The sequence below is a fragment of the Daucus carota genome, chromosome 3, assembly GCF_001625215.2.
Source record: "Daucus carota subsp. sativus chromosome 3, DH1 v3.0, whole genome shotgun sequence".
Lineage (NCBI taxonomy): Eukaryota > Viridiplantae > Streptophyta > Magnoliopsida > Apiales > Apiaceae > Daucus > Daucus carota.
This window is the reverse complement of record NC_030383.2, coordinates 10,118,974-10,136,778: the sequence shown is the minus strand read 5'-3', so window position 1 is coordinate 10,136,778 and position 17,805 is coordinate 10,118,974. Positions and strand designations below refer to the sequence as shown.

Below are 17,805 nucleotides of genomic sequence, written 5' to 3'. Positions count from 1 at the left end.
GAACCAGGAGTCCTAGTTTGATCAGGACTAGGCCTCTTGGCGATAAGGTCGGAGATAGGCCGAAGGCCCATCTTGGAGAATCCTACTCCTGTTAGAATTAGTCTTGAGTATGACTACCTCAGACTCCTAATCCAAATAGATCACGGATTCAACGATATCTCCACTACGAGAGATAGCATCTACCACGACTCTTATGGAGAAGTTATCCGGGGGAGCCATGACTAACCCCTCGAGGTGCAGGGACACGTCCTCACCTCTCGGTGAGGTCTTCATCTTCAAACAAGGTAGACAAGGAGCCAAATTACACGATCGTCTCAATCCCCCGATGAGGGCTAACTCACCAGAATACAGGATCCAGACATATGATCGGCCTTCGTGTTACCCCGGAGGGCCTTCAAGAGCCATGATCACCTCAAGCCCCCACACGAGGGTTAACTCGGCAGATAACAGGATTGAGGATTGTAGATCATGCCCGGATGAGCCCGGGAACTATCAGATGAGCCTGATAACTACCAAATGAGCTTGGTAACTACCAAATGAGCTTGGTAACTAGTCTTCATATCCCTCGGAAGGGTCGTCACGGAGACTCACTCATCCTCTCTCTCTCATCATGTATTTCATAACTATGCCTCGTCTGAGTCAAAGGACGCGCCCTGATAGGGAGGACGTGTCCTTCCCAACTCCCGTCTTCATCCCTGTTTACTGGACAAGAGACCGCACTCCCCGGGTTATGTCCGGAGGAGGGCGCGTCCTCCCCTCTACATGGTGTACAAAAACGGCTACAACACCTCGGAAGAGTCGTCGTATCCCCCGGAGGGGTAGGTCTTCCTATCCCCGGAGGGGCGGTCTTCGTCTCCCTCGGAAGGGTTGTCTCAGCGAATGTACGCTCTCCTATAGGAAGAGCCTTCTTACAATATGTGTTTACATGTGGGAGCGACCCCTGAGGGCGCGCCCTTGCCTTCGCCGTCTCGTCCCATCGACCACTCCAACAACACATCAGACAGGTCCTTCTTTAACATGAGGTCGCGCCCCCGGGGAGGCGAGGACACCCCGTTAAAGGCACGCCCTTGGTCTTCATCTCATGGTCAACTTCTTACAAGGGACGCGCCCCTCGGTCACCTCCGAAGAGGGCGCGCCCTCCTCCATAGATTACACGACGTGGGTGGACGGAGGTCGGTCGCGTCTCTCCATCAACACTCTCAAGTAAGGCGTCCCTCCTTGTGACTCGGAGGACGCGTCCTCTTCACGCAACACCAATGGTCGGTCGCATCCTCCTTTTATAAGCAGGAGGACGCCTCCTCTTCACGCAACACCAAGGGTCGATCGCATCCTCCCTTTATAAGCAGGAGGACGCGTCCTCTTCATGGGACACGTGTGACCTGGAGGACGCATCCCTCCTTCCGACGCGGAGGACGCGTCCTCTTCATTAAGATACGCAACATCGGCGGATCAGTCATATCACGGAGGGCTGCGCCCTTCCGTTCAGACTAGTCTCTTCAAGGGTCGGTCGCGTCCTCACTTTATAAGCAGGAGGACGCGTCCTTCCTTTATATAGGACTCTTAGCCCAATTCATGTCTTACTTAGTTAAACTAAGTACATACCTGGCCCAACAAGGACCTAGCCAAATTTGGCTATAACAAGTACTCCCCAAATTTTCTTGATATTGGAGATATCATGGAAATTTTTACTCCATACCACACATCCTCTTCCGAGAGCGCGTCCGCGCATAGAGGCGCGACGTAAGCCACTTCTATTCCTCGACATTCCAAGATGCAGACTGTGCATAAGCCTTGCATGTATATAATGTCGGTGTCTTTGATCATTTAGCAAAGTTGCTAAGCATGAGGCTGTCGCGTCTTCTTGATGTGTTCATAAGCAATCTTTATGTAGATAAAAGAAAACAGGGGGCGCGGCCTATCTGTCGTTGACAGTGGCGCAGCTTCGCTTATTCCTTCCAAGGACACATTCAACCATAACATTCGCGCCAATGAACTTCAACAAAAGAAGGGCGCGCCTTCGCTGTGCGAAGGTTTGTGGCTTTTTTTTCCAGCCTTAGTGTGTCCATGGTACCTGGGAATAGTATAAGACGCGACTTACAGAATGGCGCCGCCTTGTTATAACATGACCCCTTTTTTTATCTTTTTCTAAAGAATTGCCTAAGCAGAGGGCGCGGCCGATGGCGCTGCCTTACCTGCAATATTTCTTTTCTTCCAAGGACTGTATAAGCAGAGGGCGTAGCCTTACTTATAATGTGGACTCTTTTGATCTTTTCCAAGGATTAAGTAGAGGGCGCAGCCTTTGGCGCAACCTTACTTTTTCACGCGTGAATCACTTGCTTAAGAAATTCAAAAGGACCACTCCCCAGTCCATACATCATCCCATATGGGGCATCACGAATCTTATCGTGGTTTATATAACTCTGGTGCATCGCACAGGTCCCAGAGCTTATGGCTCAATGGGGAATCAATGGTATAAAGTGTTATCCAGAGCATGTCATGGATATGTAAGATCCAGAGCGTATCATGGATGCACAAGTATAACGTCCAGAGCGTATCATGGATGCGCAAGTATAATATCCAGAGCGTATCATGGATAGGTAAATAATCATAGCATCCAGAGTAGATCGTGGATGACATCCAGAGCGTATCATGGATGGTTAAAATTCATAGTACCCAGAGCTGGTCATGGATAATTTGGTAACCTTTGAAAGGCCTTAAGTGTACCTTGATCAAAGACCTTGCAGGTATCATGCTACGTTCCTGTAGAGCGGAGGGCGCGCCCTCATCAAGATGGACAGCTCCTTTAGCATGTTGGACTTGTCCTGCACTTTATCATGTATACGACTTAATACTGATGGTCAGTGTTACCTCACGACGCGCCCTGTTAGGGGAAGACGCGTCCTCCCAAATTATCAACCCTGGAAACATGACCTTGGAACTCGGGGTGCGTCCAACTAGGAGGAGGCGCGTATTTGAAGCATCTCCCTTCTCAACCTTATTATCCTGGGGGGGCGCCCTCATGTGCTTCCTCAAGTGATGAGTACTTCCGAGAGGACGCGCCCTAGGGAGGGACGTGACCTCTTCAAGACTAGTGAGCTCCTTCCTGACTATGTTTGTCTTCACAAAATATCATATGAAGCAATTAATGCATCAGACATACCAGAGGGCGCGCCCTGTCAGAGGGAGGCGCGCAATTCGTTCTCTGATAGAATACTGGTTGGATATGGCGTACCCCTTTAGGAGGGCGCGCCTTGTTGGAGGAAAGTGCGACTACTCCTCACGGCGAAGAGGTGTATTCCTCATAAAGGTAACACCATATTACCTGTGAATTTTACACATGTAGTAGTCTTAGGGAACCAAATACTGGGGGAGTTTAGTATTTACCTGAGGGCGCGCCCGGTCAGGGGAAGGCGCGCACCCTTACGACTTTTCGAGCTAGGTTCCATCTCAATAGCTCGCCCTTCGTAACTTTCCCGTTCATATCATCACATGTGGTCAGGCCTTCAACATGCGCCTCTCGCGGACCTCAAATTACTTGCTCTGGGGAGGGCGCGCCCCTTCAGAAAACCGTGGAGGCTTCCAGGGAGGCGATCTCCTTCTCGTAAAGACTCAAACCACAACAGACTTGTTAGCAATAACATGCGAAAGCATTGTGAGAATCTTACCCGGAGGTGCGCCTTCTTCGGAGGTGTTAGGGAATTCGTTCCTCACGGTGGTAGTCGAGCACCACATCACTTGGAGGCGTACCCTGTCCAGGGGAGGTGTACTCTCTCCGGGGGAGGTGTACTCTGTCCGGGGGAGGCGTACTCTGTCCGGGGAAGGCGTACCCTCTTCGTAGGTGTCAAGGGATGCATTCCTCACGGTGGTCGTCGGACACCACATCACCTGGAGGCATACCCTGTCGGGGGGAGGTGTACCCTGTCCGGGGGAGGCGTCAGGTCTCCGAAAATCGCCTTCGCTGACTCCCCGGTCCAGAAAACCCTGATCGCAAATTAGGTTACCTCCTAGAATTTCGTTGATGATCGTCCTCCTTCAAACTCCCGATGGAGATATCATCCTTTTCTGGAGAAGTAGATGAAGGTCTCCTCTCCTTTTGTGCTCTAGCCATCGCCTTGCCGAAAGACGCTCCTCCTCTCCGTGCGAATCTCCGTCGTGTGACATCTCTTCCTCTTAAGATGAAGATCTTGAATACCCCTCCTTCTAGCGCCAATTTGTTGATAGAGGAATTTGGTAATCAACAAAGATGAGGTTCATGGCCGGAATCAAGATCTGTGACGGTGGTTTTGGTCGCCGGAGAGTGGTGGTGTTTGTTTTAGGGGGTGGCTGAGATTAGGGTTTTGAGTTGGTCTCACGTGCTCTCAACTCATGATCCCCTAATGTGCCTACGTACCCCTATATTTATAGGGGATCAAGCCATACGTAGTTCTATTGAACCAGGAGTCCTAGTTTGATCAGGACTAGGCCTCTTGGCGATAAGGTCGGAGATAGGCCGAAGGCCCATCTTGGAGAATCCTACTCCTGTTAGAATTAGTCTTGAGTATGACTACCTCAGACTCCTAATCCAAATAGATCACGGATTCAACGATATCTCCACTACGAGAGATAGCATCTACCACGACTCTTATGGAGAAGTTATCCGGGGGAGCCATGACTAACCCCTCGAGGTGCAGGGACACGTCCTCACCTCTCGGTGAGGTCTTCATCTTCAAACAAGGTAGACAAGGAGCCAAATTACACGATCGTCTCAATCCCCCGATGAGGGCTAACTCACCAGAATACAGGATCCAGACATATGATCGGCCTTCGTGTTACCCCGGAGGGCCTTCAAGAGCCATGATCACCTCAAGCCCCCACACGAGGGTTAACTCGGCAGATAACAGGATTGAGGATTGTAGATCATGCCCGGATGAGCCCGGGAACTATCAGATGAGCCTGATAACTACCAAATGAGCTTGGTAACTACCAAATGAGCTTGGTAACTAGTCTTCATATCCCTCGGAAGGGTCGTCACGGAGACTCACTCATCCTCTCTCTCTCATCATGTATTTCATAACTATGCCTCGTCTGAGTCAAAGGACGCGCCCTGATAGGGAGGACGTGTCCTTCCCAACTCCCGTCTTCATCCCTGTTTACTGGACAAGAGACCGCACTCCCCGGGTTATGTCCGGAGGAGGGCGCGTCCTCCCCTCTACATGGTGTACAAAAACGGCTACAACACCTCGGAAGAGTCGTCGTATCCCCCGGAGGGGTAGGTCTTCCTATCCCCGGAGGGGCGGTCTTCGTCTCCCTCGGAAGGGTTGTCTCAGCGAATGTACGCTCTCCTATAGGAAGAGCCTTCTTACAATATGTGTTTACATGTGGGAGCGACCCCTGAGGGCGCGCCCTTGCCTTCGCCGTCTCGTCCCATCGACCACTCCAACAACACATCAGACAGGTCCTTCTTTAACATGAGGTCGCGCCCCCGGGGAGGCGAGGACACCCCGTTAAAGGCACGCCCTTGGTCTTCATCTCATGGTCAACTTCTTACAAGGGACGCGCCCCTCGGTCACCTCCGAAGAGGGCGCGCCCTCCTCCATAGATTACACGACGTGGGTGGACGGAGGTCGGTCGCGTCTCTCCATCATCAACACTCTCAAGTAAGGCGTCCCTCCTTGTGACTCGGAGGACGTGTCCTCTTCACGCAACACCAATGGTCGGTCGCATCCTCCTTTTATAAGCAGGAGGACGCCTCCTCTTCACGCAACACCAAGGGTCGATCGCATCCTCCCTTTATAAGCAGGAGGACGCGTCCTCTTCATGGGACACGTGTGACCTGGAGGACGCATCCCTCCTTCCGACGCGGAGGACGCGTCCTCTTCATTAAGATACGCAACATCGGCGGATCAGTCATATCACGGAGGGCTGCGCCCTTCCGTTCAGACTAGTCTCTTCAAGGGTCGGTCGCGTCCTCACTTTATAAGCAGGAGGACGCGTCCTTCCTTTATATAGGACTCTTAGCCCAATTCATGTCTTACTTAGTTAAACTAAGTACATACCTGGCCCAACAAGGACCTAGCCAAATTTGGCTATAACAAGTACTCCCCAAATTTTCTTGATATTGGAGATATCATGGAAATTTTTACTCCATACCACACATCCTCTTCCGAGAGCGCGTCCGCGCATAGAGGCGCGACGTAAGCCACTTCTATTCCTCGACATTCCAAGATGCAGACTGTGCATAAGCCTTGCATGTATATAATGTCGGTGTCTTTGATCATTTAGCAAAGTTGCTAAGCATGAGGCTGTCGCGTCTTCTTGATGTGTTCATAAGCAATCTTTATGTAGATAAAAGAAAACAGGGGGCGCGGCCTATCTGTCGTTGACAGTGGCGCAGCTTCGCTTATTCCTTCCAAGGACACATTCAACCATAACATTCGCGCCAATGAACTTCAACAAAAGAAGGGCGCGCCTTCGCTGTGCGAAGGTTTGTGGCTTTTTTTTCCAGCCTTAGTGTGTCCATGGTACCTGGGAATAGTATAAGACGCGACTTACAGAATGGCGCCGCCTTGTTATAACATGACCCCTTTTTTTATCTTTTTCTAAAGAATTGCCTAAGCAGAGGGCGCGGCCGATGGCGCTGCCTTACCTGCAATATTTCTTTTCTTCCAAGGACTGTATAAGCAGAGGGCGTAGCCTTACTTATAATGTGGACTCTTTTGATCTTTTCCAAGGATTAAGTAGAGGGCGCGGGAAATGGGGCGGGGACGGGGCAGGAAAAATATATATGGGGCGGGGATGGGAAATGAAGTCTCCGCCCCGAACCCGCCCCATTTTTAACCCTACTTACACGTACACCTCATAATTCATGAGGTTATATATTTAAAATAATAAATTAATTTTTATATAAAATATATATTATAGAAATTGAATACTGAGTTTTGAATTATAATATACATATATATTGTATATATTTTGTGTGGCTCTTGTCATGTCGTGTACCCGAGAGGTAAACACAGACCGATACTACATCTCGATTGTGTATTTTGTGTTTGTGTATATGTACTCAAAATATCAAAACAAACATTATATTTTCATATCATTTTCGTATCGTATTTTTATGTCACGTAAAAATTGGCAAATCTAGCTTTCATATTTTAAGAATACAAAATCTATACGGGTTACGAGTTTTGCCTTAAAAGGAGAGCAATGAGTTGTAAATGGAAATTTTGTATGAAATCATAATTCTTGTCGATAGTTCCATCACGACATGATGAAACACGTACAAGTAATTCATTAATAATGCATGAAATGGATACTTGTATTTGTTATACATTATCTTCAAAATATTATTTATATGGAACCAGTTTTCTGTCGGAAGCGGATCGCCCGATGTGATTTGCAAGGAAGAAGAATGTGAGGGATTGTCCCCCCGATTCACCTCCGGTGTGTGAGTGAGTTAGTGGTTCAAGAATGGATAAACAAGAACTGCAAGCGTTTGTGAGTAAAGAATCAAGTGAATCATTATCTAATGTTACAAGGGTATTTAAAGGGGGTAATCTCCAAGTTTGTAACGTTCCCGCCGGATGCGGAGCAAGAAACAGCTCCATCAAAATTGGGGGTTGTGGACGTTGAGCTCCTAAGAGCAACCCCAATGCAAGCTCTCCTTACTCATATTTGGTCTAGGTGGACAAGATTTAGGGGTTAGGATCAAAAGTAGTCCTCCAACGCAACTCTCTATCCCCTAAAAATTTTAGGGGAGAGAAAACTCATCCCCTTATTTGAGGGAGCAGAAAGCCAACCCCTATAATGCCACATCATCAATATTATCTATAATATAACATATATTTACTCCAACTCTACCTCTTCTTACATATATTACCTTAAATATTGAATAAATACTAATTTTTAAATTATAGGTGACAGATATAGGTAATACCATTGTAGTAAAACAATTTTTTGCTTACCTATATTTTAGGTAACCATTATTTTATTATATTTTAGATAATCAATATAGGGATTACCTTGGAGATGCTCTAACATCTCTCTGTATGTTAATATTCAATTCAAATGTCTTGGGCTGGATTGAATGAGCTTTACCAATTGGGCCGGACTATCAGCCCTCCAACAATGTCTTTTGAGAATAGATTATTATAATTTACTATTTGTTTGACTGGATCATTGGTGTATATGTTATATAGATATTTATTACTAGATTGACATCTTTGTGTAAAAAAAAATGACATAACATTTTCAGTCATATTTCAGGGATAATCATTTAAAATATATAATTAGTATTTTTTTTTTGATATTATCAGTATCGTATAACTTTAATATCTAATAAATTATATTTATCAAAAAGTTATCTAAACATAAAAATTATAAATTACTTTTTATCTACAATAATTCATCATTCATAAATAATAAATAACTATTTTAAATTAAGTAAAATTATCATTCTTTTCGCATGCTACAACATCAACATGTGCTCTCGTTTGACCTTTGATATAAGTCCGGGTCGGGATCCGAGATGTATAAACAGCGATTGTAGTTGACACTGAATGAAATTCGTTAGATAGAGGTTGATGAGATTAACAACCTATATTTTAACGACCATGCAAGAAAAGGTACCCGTGTTCATTTATTTTTAGCCACCTCTTTGCTGATTAAAAACATTTAAAAAGAGATTTTAGGATCCGGGGATTTGCTTCTCCTTCACAGTTATTCCCCCGTCTCAATGGATTATATACATTATTTTTTAACATGTTTTTTAAGTTTCTTTTAAAGTATAGTTATGATATTTTTTTAAAATTTTTTATTTTAAAATAAAATTTTAATGTTTAAACTTTTATTTAAAAAAAAACATTATGTACCTATAGTTTAGTAATTGCCTCGGTAGCCTAATCAATACCCCTTATTAATAAGCGAAACCACGTTTCAGTGGAACATCGGTACCAAAAGTACCAAAATTTGGTTATCTTATATCATATTTAATTATTATTATTATTATTATTATTATTATTCTACTCCTACAAAAAGTATTATATTATCATTAGAAGACTTATATTGGTCAGGTTTTTATATTATTTTAAGATATTATTATTAAATACGACTTCTATATTTATTAGGATTTTATAATCAATATAAACTTTTTACTTAATAATGATAATCATTAAACTATTATGAAAAAAATGTCGTATTGGTTAGGATTTTATAATTTTATTATATTTTTATGAAAAGACTTTCATATTTATTATGATTTTATAAATAAAAACTTTAATATTGGTTAGGATTTTATAATGGGGTTTTCTCATAAATACCTAATTCCAAAATTATTTTTGCAAAAATACTATATTTTTAAAAAATATTTTACAAAAAAACCAAATTTCAAAAATATTTGCAAAATTACTGTATGTGACCGGTTGCAACCACATTCAACCATACTTGCAACCAGATGCAACCACACTTGCAACCTCTGCGGGATCAATTAACTGAAGTTGTATCTGTTTGCATCGTTGCAACCACACTTGCAACCTCTGCGGGATCAATTAGGGATCAATTAACTGAAGTTGTATATGTTTGCATCAAGTTGCAGACCCGTAGATTTATGCAAATATTTTTTAAAAAGTTAGTATTTTTGCAATTTTTTCCAGAATATAGTAAAATCGCAAAAAAACTTAGAAAAGTGGTATTTTGGATAAATCCCTTTTATAATTATTAGACTTTGATATTGATTTGGATTTTATAATTAAAGAATTCAATGTTATATTATTAAAAAAAGACTTCTAACGTTGTTAGGATTTTGTAATGCAACAGTTATACCACCAATAAAACTATTTATTTTAATTTCTTTAAACTCAAACAATTTAATTTATGAAACAACTCTGTAAAACTCCTATCATATTTCAGCATTCAAATAAATAAAGGTTTATATTAATATTAATAGCCAGATCGATATTATCCATACATATACTTTTTATTAATATGCGAAATTTTCCTTTAGTGGAAGAACATCAGTACCATATACCGAACTATCAAAATTTGGTTATTATCATGTAATTTAACGTTGTCCTACTCTTCACGATATTATAATATTATTATAATAACGGAAAGGGGGTGGTAGCACTACCATGACAAACGCAAATTCCAATGAGAATAAAATTACTGTGAATTCTCTGGTTATAGTCATAAAAAGAGGTTTACAAGACTTTGTCAAAAAAATTTATAAATAAATTAATTTTAAATTCATTTAATTTATAATATCTGTTATAGTTTTATATTAATTTGACAAATATCCATCAATATTAAATCTACAAGAACTTCAATTAGCGTTGCATTTAATAATATTTATTAGACGTCTAAAACAATTATGAACTGAAATTGAGTTTTATTAAAGATTGAATACACTCACAGCCAATTTATGGGGCCGTTTGGTTGAGCTTAAAATAAGTGCTTGTTGCTTAAAGTAAAAGAAGTGAAAAAGAAGTGAGAAACAAGTTAAGACTTATAAGTGATTAAAGTGTTGGGGAAAGAAGTAGAAGTTCTGAAAGAAAAGCTATCATTCCCAACTTTTTATAAGTGATTCTCGACTTTTTACATGGTCAAGAAAAGTAGAATTTGGCTTATTGAGAAAAGAAGCACTTCTTTGTGGTATCCAAACGGGCGCTATATATGCTGGTGAATTTTTTCCCCATCTATCTAGAATCATAAACAACATAATGATTTAAATAAAATAAAACGTACCATTTTAAAATAGATTCATATAAGAACATGTATTCTGAGAATATTTATTTTGAAAAATAAAACTTAAACATAATTAAATATTACTAATATGTTAATGCATAATAAGTTTTGTATCTCAACAATAATAATTTAAATAACTATATCAAAAATATTATATTTCCAATAAGTAATAAACTTAAAAAATTCATATAATCCCGTGCTTGGCACGGGTTATAAGCTAGTATGAAATTGTACACGGTTTCCATTCTTTTGTCCCAAATGCAAACACTTGGCAGTAGGTGCGTCATGCTTGGCTTAATAGCATGGTATATTGAGACAAGTTGACCTCAACAAATCTATGCATGGATTATGGATAATTACTTTAATGCATGGCCACGTACCACGTACCGGTTGCATCAAGCGGATTAAGATCGCGAAATGGAGGAATCTAATGCAAAATAAAATCTGGACAGAGAAATCATGTTCTTTTCCACAACTGGGAACTTGATTCAGACAAGTTTTTCAAAATGTCTAATATTGTTAAGCATAATAATCAGAAAGGGTCTCAAATGCTGGGTTATTGCAAGTACAGAAGTTGACATATATGGCTATTTATGAACTGATATCTTGATGAAAGCATGCGCAAGTAACAAATAATTTAAAAGCATGATAAGATAATCAATCTGGAGATTATTGAACTTGAGAAACTAGCCACAAGAAGCTATAAGAAGAAAGATTGGCTTCGCTGGTATTCTGGTAGTGTATCTAACTACTTCTACCCACCATATATATCCTGAGTCATTTTCTTAGGACTTTTAGCAAAGGTCAGCTCACTTGTCATTTGACACTTGTCATCACAATTCGTTAAGCTCTTTCCCTGCAACACTTCTATTGACTTCAACAGTTAAAAATGTTCCTTAAACTCTTCCGTTGGTCTATAAATACAAGCCCCCTTTTCTACAGGACCTACAAATTTCTCTTGTCTAATTTCTGCAATTGATATATCACTAGATATACTACATTAAGGAGCTAGCTGAAATGGGAAGAGCGCCTTGTTGTGATAAAAATGGATTGAAGAAAGGTCCATGGACGCAGGAGGAGGATGCGAAACTCGTGCAATACATTCAGGCAAATGGACCTGGCAACTGGAGAAATCTTCCCCAGAATGCTGGTATTTACTACTACATGTCGCATATATTTATTCCTGCTAATGTACCATTAGTGAAGACCGTAAATTTATACAGATTTTTCTTTTTAGTCATTAATATTTGCCTGCCTGATATGTGTTCTTAGACCTTCAAAGATGTGGAAAGAGTTGTCGCCTTCGATGGACAAACTACTTAAGGCCTGATATCAAGAGAGGGAGGTTCTCTTTCGAAGAAGAAGAAGCAATAATCCAGTTACACAGAGTCATGGGAAACAAGTAAAACAATTGCCCTCAAATCTTTATATATGTCGATAACTTACTTGTTTTATGTCTAATGGAGCTGCATCTTTTGCCAATGTCTAAACATAGGTGGTCAGCAATTGCAGCTCACTTGCCAGGAAGAACTGATAATGAAATAAAAAATTACTGGAACACTCATATCAGGAAGAGGCTTCTTAGGATGGGTGTTGACCCTGTGACTCATAGCCCTCGCATTGATTTCCATGACCTATCAAACATTCTGGGCTCTGCTCAGCTCAACCTATCAAACTTATTGGGGCTTCAAACCGCGGTGAGTCCAGAATTGTTAGGCCTTGCTAATTTGCTGTCATCCAGTCAGTACCAAAACCCAGATTTATCGTTTTCACTACAAAAACTTCAACAACTTGATAACATTATTAAGAATGGAGATCAAGTGCAAAGCCTTTACTCCAATCAATACCAAAATCTAACTCAAGTAGTGTCGCCTAGTATTGTAAATCAAGCGCTACTTATGGAAGGCAACATTGGGCAGTATTTAAGTCCAACAAACTCGGGCTTTGAAAATTTACAAGGAAATCAAACATCTTTAACTGCCCTACAGAACATGGGCTACTCAGCATGCATGGCTGATGAAAATTTAACAGAGAGTCCGGACTCACAATTGATAAGCAACGATCAAAGTCGTCATTTTGATTCAGGTTTCTCGACACCTAAATCAAACTCAACGTCAACTCCCTTGAATTCATCATCAACATTCGTTAATAGCATTAGTAATAATGAGAATGCGGGAGACAGATTTTGCAGCAACGAGCTCACGTTTGAAATCCCGGAGAGTTTTAATTTTGACGAATTTATAATGTAAACAGTATCTCGTGTGATGATGGATTTATGTATAGTATTTGACGCACATACTCAACTGTGTTCGTAGTCTTCTTCAATCTGAATTTTGCTCGTATACGTTCGGAGTTCGGATACATAAAATGAGCTAGATACATAAAAGCTTAGCATGTGCCCTGAACACACACTAGATCAATCATTAAAATAAATAGGCATTTTCAACACACCTTGACTAGTGTTTCTTTAATTTATATGTGCTGATCCCATCATTCTTATTCGCAGCCTGTATTTATTTCCCGTGCCCTCTGAATTATTATTTTTCTCAATTTTCCTTATAGCAAAAACTCCACAATACAAAGAATTATGAAGATGCTATCTATGCAACTATAATTACGGGATAAATATCAAGTTGGTGACTCGTTTCGTCCAAATGTATCAATTGAGTGACTGATTTCCAAATTGACTCAAATTAGACACTCATTAGAAAAATTTGTATCAAAAATATTACTCTATCGTTAGTCGAAATTTTGAAAATATTATATATTGAGTTTCACACATTTTTTATGAATGGTATTACATCCAAATGAAAGATTCCGAGTCCTATTATTTTTGCTAATTTATTTTTAATTTTTTGATTGTTTTATTTGATTTAAATAAAAATAGATAGGAGATAAATTTTTAAAAATCTAAAAATATTATCTAAAATACTAGAACTCGGAATCTTTCATTTAGATGTAATACCATTCATAAAAAATGTGCGAAACTCAATATATAGTACTTTCAAAATTTCGACTAACGAAAGAGTGATATTTTTGATACAAATTTTTCTAATGAGTGGCTCATTTGAGTCAATTTAGGAATCAGTCACTCAATTGATACATTTGGACGAAACGAGTCACCAACTTGATATTTATCCCCTATAATTACTAATCAAAACTTGTCTCTGGCCAACTTGACCTTTTCGATCCCCACCAAGGTGGTCCAGATTATCTAGCATAAATATGATATGCTCACAGCTTTATATATATATATATATATATATATATATATATATATGCCTGCACAAATTTGTTACTGCGTTTATTTGCCAGGTCTTTTTTATGGTAGACACATTTAATCATCTAGTTCCATGTATCTGAGTCGCAAGCTAAACAATGGTCCTTGGGTAGAAATTTGGTTTGTGCTTGTGGTTTTCACGTTTGTTTGCTTGACAAAATCAAATTCTCTGCTGAATTCGGAGACATAATATTTTATGTTTGGACAGACCACTCTTTACGTAGTCTGATTTCAATGTAATCTTGAAAGTAAGCATCTCGGCAACATTAAACAAATCATCTATAGACGAAGTACCAGGCAGTTCATGATTAATCAATTACTATGTAAATTACAAACAGAACACAATTAAACAAAGAAACCATAATCATGATTATGTACTAACTGTAATGAGTCCAACAAAAGGAATTTACCTCATTGACTTTGGTTAGTCTTTGCTAAGCCCCGTAAAAGAAATAAATTTTCTATCAGAAGTATCTGTACTATATGTTTGTGGAAAGATGGCCTTTCGCAATTCAAGGACATAATTCCAACCTGTCTCCTTGCCTTATCGTTTCTGTTTTCTCCCGTTTGCCTTTTGTATCCAGACTGCTCTGCTTTTCTTTTTTCGCTTTACATCATAATTTCTCCTCTTGATTATGTATTAACAAGTGTCTTGTTAATACGCGAGAAGGAACCTAGTCCAGACTGTTGTCTCGACAAATTATCAAAACTTAATCTTTTTTCTATTATTTAGTGGTTCCTTATTATAATTTCGACAGTTTTGAAATCTTGATTTCGTCGTTGCGTATTTCAAATTAAGTAGTTAATTGTATCTTAAATAAAACAAATTGCCATTGTGAACTAGAAGGGACATTCTTCTAACTTGAAAATATCAAGGAGTGGTTACATAGACTTGGAAAGAGTTGTTAGACAGTTTGATATTAGTAACATCCAAATGGTGTTAGTTAGTTGGACTTGTTGAAGACGTTTTGACAAAACAGTAAAGGAACCCTGAATTTCCCTCCAAAATTACCAACTTTTCTTTTGGGTGAGTGAGAGTGGAGTAAAAGAGTGAAGTTGAAGTGATATTATATATGGGTCCGGGTCCCTGACATGTGTATGTTAGTAGCTCAACTCTAAGTTCTTGATGTATACACATGGAGTCTCATGTAGTATCATTCAACAGAAAATTGTCTCATACTCGGGTTTTTCATGTCCAGTGTTTTTTGTAGTGGATGTATGGTAGTACCATCCGTATGTTCTGGATCGGTTTTAATTATATATACATGCTCAAAGGAAAGGGCAAGGCTACCCATAGCTACGGCATTTCTTTAAACAACGAGACAGTGAACTCTCACCTTTTCTTCTACTTCCTCTTATCATTAACTTCTCTCTTTCGTGTCACTTCTTTTGAGAATGCCGTTCCCATACTCTCCTTTAGCTTCTTTACTGCCATTCTCTTCTCTGCGCTCTGAATAACACAACAATAAAAATTGAAGGCATAAATTACTAGCTAGCTTCTTACAAACTGTACTTGACAATGGAGTTGGACCTAGAAGAGCCTCAAGCTTTATACTACACTTGTGAAGATTCAATGTTTGATAACATTTTCGACATTGAGTCCCAACACATGCCTTCAAATTCCAACCATATCGATCCTGTTTTTCGCCAACAAGCAATGTCTCTCATTTTAAACCTGTCGTCGCACAAGGACTTGGATCCGTTTGTCACGTATCTTGCCATCAATTACCTTGATCGCTTTCTCTCCACCGGGGCCATTCAGGTACAAAAAGACCATGAATTTTGGATTATATGTTGATTGATGAATGTCATTCATTATGTAAATGATTAATGCAATGATGTACATTATGTAGGATGGGAAAACATGGATCTTGAAGTTAGTGGCAGTTTCTTGTGTTTCCCTGGCTTCAAAGATTTGCAAAACAGAGGTATATGTCACTCACATTCAGGTGTGTTTGCACGACTAATATTTGTGAGTAAGTATTTAAATTTCTGTGACTGTGAGTATTTGAGTAACCATTCCGAAACAACTGTGTTTGGCGACAGCATGATGGCAAATTTTACTTTGATAAAAAAGCGATTGGGCGAATGGAGTTGTTAATCTTGGATGCTCTGAAATGGCGAATGCGGTCAATTACTCCCTTCTCATTCATTCATTTCTTCGTATCATTCATCGAGGTTCAAGACCCCCCATTGACGCAGGCACTTACAGCTCGTGCTACTGAAATAATCTTTAAATCTCAATGGGGTACTTCAGTTGAATCTTAACAGTTAACACCATGTTTAAAGAACGAGTCTACAAATTTAATTCAGCTAACTTGCATTTTATTTGTTTTTTCAAAATGATGAACCAGAATTCAGAATTTTGGAGTTCAGGCCATCACTAGTAGCAGCATCAGCTGTTCTCTCTGCTGCTCATGAACTGTTTCCTTCACAGTTTTTATGCCTAGAGCATGCCATGTTGACTTGCTCCTATGTCAATAAGGTACAGATTTATGTCGCAAAATTTGTCACCTCTCCCAATATCAGTTAAAATTTGTCACCTCGAGACAATAGATCATACACGCTCTGATATCATGTTAAAACTATGTCGACTAATATTGTCCCTAAAAATTTGTTTGTGAAACTATTATTTACATTTGCAGATAAATTTTGAGAAATGTAAAACCATAATGCAAGACATTGCTAAAAATGGGTACGAATCAGTATGTGACATAGTCTCCAACACTCCGGTGGATGTACTTGATCAGCGACAATGGTCAAGTTGTTCAGGCTCAACAGGCACCGGATTTGTAGAGATGAGAGATTGTAAGCGTCGGAAAGTTGGCAATCACGGAAGTTACTAAACGTCTGAGATTGAGCAGTGTTAATTAATCAGGTCCAGCGAGAAGGAAAGAGACATATCAAGATCAACTAAGAAGCGGATAATGAATGGTGATATCAAAAAGAGAAAATGTATACGTAGTTACCCCAAGAGAGACAATGGCAATAATGAGGGAAAGGGAAAACACTATAAAATTTAATTTCTTTTTGATGTGGGGTGGGAAATGGGAGGGGCCAAAGAGAGACAAAATCAAAATATGAATGCAGTTCTCCATTTGTATTATTCGCATTGCCTGTTTTTCTAGTATGGTATTTATGTCCCTCATTCTGCAGAACAGTAAATTATAATAAGAAAGTAGTATGTTTTGCAGTTTGCCTTGAAATGTTGATGCAAATGTTTAAGTTAGTTGGGTGCATGTTATATGAAGAAAATAGAATAGCAATTATGAAGAGGAGGATTTAAAAGTTAACAAGAAACAAAATGGACTGCAATTTATTATTATTCATAAGATTTGCCCGGGTCAGAAGAGGTAGATAGAGCATCTCTAATAGAGGTTGTTGAGGGGTTACCAAATCCTATGTGACATGGCAATCTTGGTTGCCTATCTATTGAAGTTGTATGGTTGTCAATCTAGTAGTATTTGGTTTGATATTTCTCTGCTCAATTCATGACCAAATGATCAAAGATCCGATTTCATGTATGAATGTCGGCTTTCATTATCTGAGAAGAGCCTATCTTTTTGGTCGAAGAGTGTAAAACAGCATATATTCTAACCGTCTCATTGCTCTTCACGCTGAACCAAATTTGAGTGTTCAAGAGCGACCCTGATGATAGCAAGTCACAAAAATTGCGCTCCAATGGTGAAGCCATTTTTGTGGAAACCGCCACATTAGGAGAACCCCATGAGGATACCCGTGCTCGAGTTGATCCAAGGAGTAGGATTTCTGCCTGGAAAAACCATCTCAGTTCAAGATTATATATA

General features: G+C 39.9%; 2 protein-coding genes across 3 annotated transcripts in view; both read left to right on the top strand.

Annotated features, from left to right (window-relative positions):
• Positions 1-13,601, top strand: part of LOC108214188 (transcription factor MYB41) — an 18,572-nt gene extending 4,971 nt beyond the window's left edge. The window contains exons 2-4 of the mRNA XM_017386032.2: positions 11,710-11,869; positions 11,992-12,121; positions 12,215-13,601. Coding sequence (XP_017241521.1) covers positions 11,737-11,869; positions 11,992-12,121; positions 12,215-12,968 — 1,017 coding nt within the window. The 5' untranslated portion in view covers positions 11,710-11,736 and the 3' untranslated portion in view covers positions 12,969-13,601. The remainder of the gene's footprint in view (positions 1-11,709; positions 11,870-11,991; positions 12,122-12,214) is intronic.
• Positions 13,602-14,789: 1,188 nt separating this feature from the next.
• LOC108213409 (putative cyclin-D6-1) lies at positions 14,790-17,166 on the top strand. 2 transcript variants are annotated; one of them, XM_017385198.2, is made up of 5 exons: positions 14,790-15,761; positions 15,853-15,927; positions 16,046-16,247; positions 16,354-16,484; positions 16,645-17,166. In XM_017385198.2, the coding sequence occupies exons 1-5, from the start codon at positions 15,519-15,521 to the stop codon at positions 16,843-16,845; spliced, it is 852 nt and encodes a 283-aa protein (XP_017240687.1). In that variant the 5' UTR covers positions 14,790-15,518; the 3' UTR covers positions 16,846-17,166. The 2 variants fall into 2 exon arrangements, with proteins under 2 accessions (XP_017240687.1, XP_017240686.1); XM_017385197.2 differs by having other exon boundaries at positions 14,796-15,761; positions 15,853-15,948; positions 16,645-17,162.
• The last annotated feature ends 639 nt before the right edge of the window (positions 17,167-17,805 follow it).

What these genes read in the sequence shown, in the direction of transcription:
- LOC108213409 (XM_017385197.2), top strand. Translation starts at nt 15,519, where the DNA reads ATGGAGTTGGACCTAGAAGAGCCTCAAGCTTTATACTACACTTGTGAA. An exon ending in AATCTTTAAATCTCAATGGG is followed by an intron (nt 16,248 to 16,353) that starts GTACTTCAGTTG and finishes ATGATGAACCAG; the next exon opens with AATTCAGAATTTTGGAGTTC. An exon ending in CTTGCTCCTATGTCAATAAG is followed by an intron (nt 16,485 to 16,644) that starts GTACAGATTTAT and finishes TTACATTTGCAG; the next exon opens with ATAAATTTTGAGAAATGTAA.